Here is an 8829-nt window from a genome sequence, read left to right on the forward strand (position 1 = left end):
ATGTACATTTTTTTTTAGACATAATGTTATTGCACACTTAATAGACTACAGTATAGTGTAAACATAACTTTTATATGCACTGGGAAACCAAAAAATTTGTGTGACTCGCTTTATTGCGATATTCGCTTTATTGCGGTGGTCTGGAACTGAACCCACAATATCTCCGAGGTATGCCTGTACTTTCAACCACAAGATAAAATAATAAATCTTTGAAATTTGTCTTCTAAATAGCAGTGCAGGATTTTTCTGAATTCCTACTTAAATTGTATTTACTAAATGGAAGAAGATAATTAGAATATTACAATATGAAGGTATGTTCTGCAATAATGTCTCCATGTTTTCTTCCTTCTCTTTACAGCATTTTGTTTGCAGACATTGTGGGGTTCACTAGTTTGGCATCGCAGTGCACTGCTCAAGAGCTGGTGAAGCTTCTGAATGAACTCTTTGGCAAGTTTGATGAATTAGCCACAGTAAGCATGCCGTTCTTTTTTTTTAATTTAATTTAAATCGCTTTTTGTATAATGATGATTTGCATGAAGTTCATATGTTAAAGACCTGAAATAGACTAACTCCTAGTCCAATTTCTACTACAAGGTCTGTAAATCATGAGTATTTAGGTTTCTGTTCTTCTGGTCTCTTTCATATTCTTGAGATAAAGCAATCTGTTTAAACGGTCAAGGAAGAAGCTACAATGGATATTTTTAAAAATATTTGTTCTCAGTTCCCTTTACTGAACCTGTTTATATATAGGGGAGAAAACTATTAAGATACATACTAATATTTTTACCATGAATACGAACAAATAATACTGTGGAAAATGTGAATATTGAATGCAAAATATAAAATACAATCTACTGCTGATATGCATTGGGAGCCATACTTCGGTTCTTCACAAACAACTGCCTGTGTCTCAAACTGTGGTTGACCATCAGAGAGACAACTGTAGATATAGTAGCTGCCACATAACTAGAAATATTTTAAATTTACTAATAGCATTTACATTATGCTAGATGTGTTACAGAATATAAAGACTGGCATGTTTGTTCTCTGTAAGATCTTTTCTTCTTAGAATACAACATCACCATAACAGCTGAGAACTTGCAGTCAATGTGAGATGGGATGGATAGATGGATGAGGATGCCCAAATAAGTTCTCATTTCCGGTTCCCAATTATGTTCAATAATATGAGTGAAACACTTTTACACAAACAATTCAGTAACCAAGCATCTTCTCTTTTGACTATCACACAGCAACTGAGAGCATGCAATTTTGCATCTCTTTTACATGGATGCTATCCCATTCTCTCAGAGCAAATCCCTAAGTCCTCACTATTACTGAGGTCTGTGGGTATTTTCACCCCTGGTTCCCTGGCTCAGCTGCTTGCTGAGAAGACAGATGGCAATGTTTCACAGGCTGGAAGAAGTCTTCTGCTACATGTGATATTTGTGGGGTTGAGGACTTTTTCTCTGTTGCCTAGGAGGATGAGAGAGACATGGGATGCATAGAAGTCATCATAGGTGACTGTCGGGGTATGGCCTTGACCGCCTCCCTGTGTCGTGGCCGCTTACTGGTCGCCAAGTATCGGCTCACCTGGGGTTGGGCGTTTTACACACGCTTGCCTTGCCTGCCATGACTTTGAAGTTAATTGAGTTGGTTCGGATGGTCCGGTGCATGTCATCCAAATATGAGACTCCTTAGCGTCCCGCAGGTCCCGCGTTGATGGGGGCTCCGCCACCCCTACACCCTTGCCGTTCCACCAGGTGGTGGCTGCCAATCTGGCCCAGCCACATGTCCGTGGATCACCCAGTAGTTCATAAAAGAAAATGTAAGAGTCAACGCAAAATACTAAGGCCAGGGGTTCCCTGGATCGGGCGACTGCTTCAGCCTTCTGCAGACGGCCGCCGATATTCCCCTGTATGTCGTGGGATCTAAACCCCCTCTCCAGCTCTTGCTGAGCTCTTCAGGAGGATTTGTCTGACTCCCCAGTTCTAATTAAGGCTCCATGTGGCCGCTCCGCCCCTATTACCGGAGCTACGGTGCCCACAATCAAGGAGTGCCCTTATATTAGAGTTTATAAGGTACTCGGCTCCTGCAGAGTCCCAGCCGCTCCCGGCCGTTCAAAACAGCAGTCAGAGGCCCTGCTGGGCCAGCTGCCTGGGCTTAAAAGCCCCGCTGGGGCTTACCCCTTCTCCAAAGGCTCCTACTGTGTCTGAGAGCTGCTCGCAGCCACCACAACATGCTCCGGCCAGCTTCCACTCCGCCGCCACCTTCTTCCAGTTCCATGTCCGTCCGTCTTGCCGGCCCCTGCCTCTCTTTTATGTTGGTCCTGGGAGTACCGGCCCCACCCTTTCCCACACACCTGGAAAAGGTGAGTTCCTGCCCCACGTCTTGGGCCTGTGTGCGCGTGCCTAGCGAGCTTCCGCTTGGGCGTGGAGCCCCAGAGCCTGCCGGCTCCTTCTCTCCCTCACAGTGACAAGGACCAAATTGTAAAATATCAGGTTTTACCATGCAAAAAGTGGGATCTATTTGGCAATATCTTTTAGTGGACCCACAATATAGTCAGTTTAAAATACCAGATAGAACAATTACTTTTGTTTAACCCCATTAAATACATAAAAATGGTCACTTAAGAAAAGTAGGCAGTAAATCTGTGGAGCAAGGAAAAGTTAGTAGAAGTAGTTAAAACAGCTGAGCTCTAGATAAACCTAATTATGTAGAAGGAATAAGACTGCAAAGTATCCTGTAGTTATTTCTGAATAAGTATTGCGGAGGGGACTGGTAATCTGTAAAGAGTCATAAAACCATTATCTATGTTAAATCCAGGGATTTTAACATCCAGTTAATTTAAACATTTTTGTTCCCAGACCCACCTTCTCAAAGTATTACATAGGTTTCTCTTGAGGACAAGGACTGAGAAGCAGAGATGGAGTGATTGTTGTGTGAGAAGTGTTCTCCCACTGGTGATTTGAGCGTTTCTACACTTTATCATTTTTCTGTGAGAATTTATTCTGAAGTGTAGTGGTTATCTAATTTCAGCAACCAAGTTTCCATGAGCGGATTTGGTGTACTGCATGAGATATCTCATTTTGTGATAGTTATATTTAGGATCTCTGGATTTTGATGTTTCTGTTGTGGTAAGTTGGTAGTAATGATGGTTGAGGTGTATTGACAGTTTTTGCATTTGGGTGCAGGGTTGGGAAGTTGTTTGAAGACCAAGGGAAAGGGGAAGAGGGAGTTGAATAATTTAGTGTTTTAGGTGCCACCCTCCCCTACCTTATGTTTGCCTTCAGATTGACACAGCAAATGAGCTTTCTACTTTCAGTCCAGGAGTTGTGAAGGTGCTGATTGAACTTTCTCTCCTGTCCCTCAATACTTCACTTCCTGGTGTTCAGGCCTGGGGTGGACAGCTACATATAGCTCAGATTGCTGCAGCAACACCAATGAATTGTTCTCCTTTGAACTGTTCTCTGTATAGCAGGCAGCAGCCATTTCTGGGCTTCATTTCCATAATATTGAAACATCTACAACTTCTATTGATGCACTTTTTAATTATCTGGAGTCTAATCCCACCTCAAGAGAAGGTCTTTCTCTCTTGCAAGCTCCCTATGCAGCTTTACGTTTGATCATTTTTCACCACTAAAAGAACTCTTTTCCCTATGGACCAGGGTCATTATAGTCAATGGAAGTCTTTGACTTGGTTTCTATGGCCTGCCTCTTCACCAGCCTTTCCGCTCATGTTAACTGCTATATGTTTCTTTTTAGGGAACTAAGAACAGAGTTAAAATAAAAACCAGATATGCAAAATCCAAAAATTCAGTGGAATTCAATATTACTTTTCATTTATAAAGAGACTATTTAAGTTATTATATATCTTCCCTTTCTGTAAAATATGAATTTCTCACATTCTCTTCCTGTGACATGGGAAAGTAGTGTTATCCTTCTAACAGGTGGAAAACTGAGACATAATGAAATTAAAGGCCACATTCTTAGATTACTGAGAATTAGATGTCCGGAGTCACAAAGGAAGTCTGTGCTAGAGCAAAGCATTGGGCTGATTCTCTTGAGTCGCAGGCTAGTGCCCTAATGAGTGACCCATCTTACCTTTCCTAGGAAGGTCTCTAGAGCTTTTTAGTCTCCATTTTGTATATAGATATATATAGATTAGACAGCCAAAATATTATATCAACATATAAAGAGATTAGAAAATAATATATAAAACAAATAAATCTGCATTTAGTAAGGTAGTTAAGCAGCTGCATAACTGAAACCAATGGGGCTAATGTGGGCTTAAGTGTACACATATGTTTAGGCAGACAAGGTTCTTTGGGTAGATGTGTTATCTTTTATTAGACCAACTAAATAGGTGGAAAAATTGTTCTTTGCAAGCTTTCAGGAACAAACACCCTTCAGATATAGGGAGAGTCTGGTGGTGTTTTATGTACTCTCCTGGGTAGAACAGAAGCCAGTATGCAAAATGAAGGTCTGTGAAAATGTAAATATGTGGCAGTGAAGATCAGAGGGAATGGGAGACAATGGATGGGAAACAGCTGGTGATAGAATGTAGCTGGTAAAAATCTGATACCCCCAGGTAACCTATCTGCAGTTAGGCAGGTTATAATATGTCATAAATCCAATGTCTGTATTTAGTCCATGATTTTTTGCATCCAGTAGATTTATGAACTGAAGTTTGTAGGCTCGTCTATGAAAGATGTTTGTATATTGGCTTCTGCTCTACCTGGGAGAGTACAGAAAACGCTACCGGACTCTGGTTGCTCTAGTACAAGATATCACATCTACCCAAAGAACCTTGTCTGCCTATGTCCTTAGATCAACATGGCTACAACCAAAAACCCACATACACTTAGGTAATTTGTAGTCAGGGCCTAAAAACTTATATCCCCACCTTCATTTCATATGTGAATTTCATTCACTACATAAGAGCAATGAACCATTTGATAAACTTTTTTAAGATTTAGATTTTAGAAACCATTTAAATTAAATGGTTTCTAAAATCTAATCTTTTGTAGAAGATGTTCTAAGCGTGAAAAGAAATCTTTTTCCTCTTTCCTTTCAGAAATGCACCAATATGCACTGTACTTTAGCAGGGTCTCAGTGAGAACAAATGCCTTTTTTATTTTTCCTGCAGTAAAAGGAGTCTTGTAATCATGTCTGTTGCAGTCAGATGAAACAGGCACTGATCCATGATTTTTCACAGAGATGCTGATAAGCATGACTACTGGAGGAGTTTTGCATCTGATTATCTCAAATCCTCAGTCTGTCATGGTTGAAAACAATGGTATGCATCAAATGTCAAGATGAGGAGGGAAGAAAATACAAGGAAAATCTAAAACAGTTTAATGGTAGTGTTTATGTTCCCCATGGCTACCAAAGCACGATTTATGAACATGCATTCTGTATGTTGTTAGTTCTTAAGAAGGAACATTAACTGAAAATGGCAATTATAACAGCCCTTGGTAAAGTAACTGCCTTGTATTATAACAGTAATGTAAAAAAAAAATCCTAGTCACCTGCTATTTTAAGGAAGTCTATGTGTGCTGAATGTCTCTTCTGTTATGAGTATAGACCAGTTTCTACTTATCCTGGTAAAAGTGTAATGTCTGGCTTAGGATGATAACTTGTTAACTATGTTAGATCAATATAAATGTCTAATTATACAAGCATTTAGGGAAGTTAAATTGGGCAAAAAATGGCAGGTCTGATCTACATCAGTTGACCTGAAGTGAACCAGTTAGGTTACGAATGGGTTAATCTGATCTAGTGAATGCCTTTGCACATTTGGAGTGCAGCCCAGGAACATGCTATTCTTGCCCCCTGCACCCCCCACAACCCCAGATGGACATCACCCCGCCCCGCAAAACCACACTCAGTTCCAGCAACCTCCCATCCCTCATGGACCTGCTAGCTCCCTTGAACCCACTTGCCCTTCCCTCCTCCCGAATGCCTGTACATGCCACTACCAGTCTACATTTATGTGGCTTAAAGTGAGCCCCTTGATCATAGACTGGGTGTGGCAAACGAGTGTATGCACCCAAGGATATTTGTTCCTATCCTCCAATTCTTAGAGACTGGTTTATACTTTGAAGCATTAGGGTTTATGTCTCTTCCTAAGTACATTTTTAACAATTGTAATTTGAGCATTTTTATATCCATTTATATTGATTATTTAAAAAATCTTTCTGGGTTCTTGGCCTCAGCAATTGTAGCAGTGAGTTCTGAAGTCAAATTGTACAGTTAATACCTTATAGAATATATGTAAATTTGCACAAGGTTTCAATTTTACCCCCATCACTTGCTTATCTGTTTGTTTTTTTGAGACAGTAAATAGAAGTTTCTGCTCTGCCTTCTTCATATTATAGATTTTTTTTTATGTCTGTTCTTAGTCCCTTAAAGTAAAAACTAGTCAGTCTCTCTTCAAAAGTTTTCCTGTGTTCTTAATCTTTTAACACTTTCATTTCTGTTGAATTCTTTTTCCAGTGGGCTGAGTATAATTGAATGTTGTATTTTAGTGGAGGGCATACTTTTGATTTCTTTAATGGCAGTCTTGTGGGACATATGACATCTGGATTGGGTGATGTGTTAATGTTTGATATATTCATTACTAGCATCTCTTCTTTTGTAATCTTTTGTTAACAGTGCAGTATTATTACCAAATAAAAATGTAGGTTTGGGATAGGTATCTTCCCAACATTGTATATGAAGAAATCTGATGCAAAGAAATTGTGTAGCTTATCAGCAATCTCTTAGCATTCTTTAATTGTTCCCTTTTCTTGTCCATTTTCCCACAGGTTTCCCACATGTGGTATACTTGTAGAATGTCTTGTTTATGTTTGTAGGCTTAGGTATTTTTCTTTTTAACCTGAGTCCAGGACCTAATTTCTTCCTTATTACTCGTTTGTTTCAATTTATCTTCCTTTTTAATGCCTTCACTACAATTGGATTTCTCCAGTCTGTTTAGTTTACATAATCTCTTGAACCAATTTACTACTCACCTTTTCCTTTCCCTTTAGATTTATGCAAACACTAGTACTTTGTCAAAAAAATCCATGATAAAGCAGTCTTTCTTGATTTTTGAGTGTAGAGCTTTTTCCCCAATTAGCTTCCTCACTTTTAAGAATTTCCACTTTCTGAAATTAAGCATCACAGAGCTACATTTCTTCCCTCAGAGATGATACATGTATATTCTGGTTGATCATACAAAGAGATTCAATAATAGTTGCTCCTTAATGCGGTCTTAAGTACCATGAAAAAAAATGATTCAAGAACAGCCTCTCCTCTTACATGCTTTAGAACTAACTGTTCCAAAAAAACAACTATTTTAAATTGCTTCTGTAAATGTGACCAATGTGACTAATTTATATGCCAGTAATTAAAGTTCCTATTATTATAATTTTAGTTACCTTAGCCTATTTGTAGGCTTCTCTATATGGGCAGGTTAGTGCATAATGAGTGCACTAAGCTTTAAATTTAGGGTATGTTAGTGATTTTGCAGTGACTTCCCATGTGCAGATTTTTAGTTCATAGTAAGGGTTCATTTACCCAAGAAAGTTAGTATCCAGTAATTTAAAATGTGAATTTAATTCTACTCAATGTACATCGAGTGCTTTTGTGCTTGGGAGCTACTCCTTTTTCAACCCACTGAGGCTATTACTTCAGAACTGTGCACACAAGGGGCTGATATGGAGTAGCTAGTATGCTGCAAATCAGAAGTGGTGGCTCTGCTGTGCTAGCTGCCATAATGCCAGTGATGTCAGTGTGGCCAGCCACCTGTGAGACAGCTGCCCTTTTGGCACACACATCCCCAAAAGCAGTGCCCATGACTTCCACTGCAGTTACTTTTCCTCAGTTATACTACTACTACAAATTCACACCTCTGCATACTGTGGGCTAAATTCCCCGTTTCAACAAGCCCTAAGTGTTGAATGTTAAGTGGGGAATGTTACTTTGTGGTACTAGTGAACACGAAGAACATTCACATAGGGTGGGACTTAGCACTGACCAGGTAGGGAGTTTAGAGCTTGTTGAGGTAAGGTGAAAATTTATAGGACATAATTGCTCTGCACTGTCTTGCACGTGTTGCAGTCATTTTCCTCACTTAGATACAAGCAGTAGAATTTGTCCAAAAATGTTAATAGTATTCTAACAACTTACGATTTATAGGCCAGATCCAGCTTTGTCTCATAAATGCTTAAGTGACACTAAGCTTGTAGATGCAGTCCAATTACTGTTGAGTAATTCCTCTATAAATGTACTCTATAGTAGTTTTTTTTTACAGGGGAGTGCTGTAACCACTGGAATACAGACCGTGTCCCATAACTCTTCACTTTTGGCTGTCTAGTGACAGCTGCAACCACAGGGCTGGATTGTGTCCCCAGTTAGCCTAGTCTAGCATGGTGATTTGCAGATCTGTCTTGAAAAGGCAGGAGAGATGGAGGGCCTTGAATGTGGATCTTCTACTTTTGGGGGAAGTTCTCTAATTACTGGACTGTTCTAGGCTAGTTGTGGCACCAGTCAGCTCACTACCTAAACTCAGAAGCAGAACTAGGTTTTCTCAACTGCAGGTGAAGGTCATTAAGGTTCAAATAGATCTCTTAAAGTTTCAGCTGTGATTCTTTTCATTTCAGCTGTGAATCTTTTGTCTCCGGGATTGGACAGAAGATTTTCAATACAGCATGATTTCTTTGAATTAATCTATCCTTTAAAGTGTATAGGCAGGTATAATAGGAGGAACTCACCCTCCTGCTGGCTGACACCAGCCCGGACATAGTGGGGATTACGGAAACGTGGTGGGACGCAACGCATGATTGGGCG

At 39.8% G+C, this 8829-nt stretch overlaps 1 protein-coding gene across 1 annotated transcript in view; it reads left to right on the top strand.

The window, feature by feature from the left end:
* ADCY1 (adenylate cyclase 1) overlaps positions 1–8829 on the top strand; it is a 262521-nt gene that overhangs the window by 131735 nt on the left and 121957 nt on the right. The window contains exon 5 of the mRNA XM_019535907.1: positions 359–470. Coding sequence (XP_019391452.1) covers positions 359–470 — 112 coding nt within the window. The remainder of the gene's footprint in view (positions 1–358; positions 471–8829) is intronic.

This window comes from Crocodylus porosus, unplaced genomic scaffold (genome assembly GCF_001723895.1).
Source record: "Crocodylus porosus isolate Cpor-Errol unplaced genomic scaffold, CroPor_comp1, whole genome shotgun sequence".
In the NCBI taxonomy this organism is placed as follows: Eukaryota; Metazoa; Chordata; order Crocodylia; family Crocodylidae; genus Crocodylus; species Crocodylus porosus.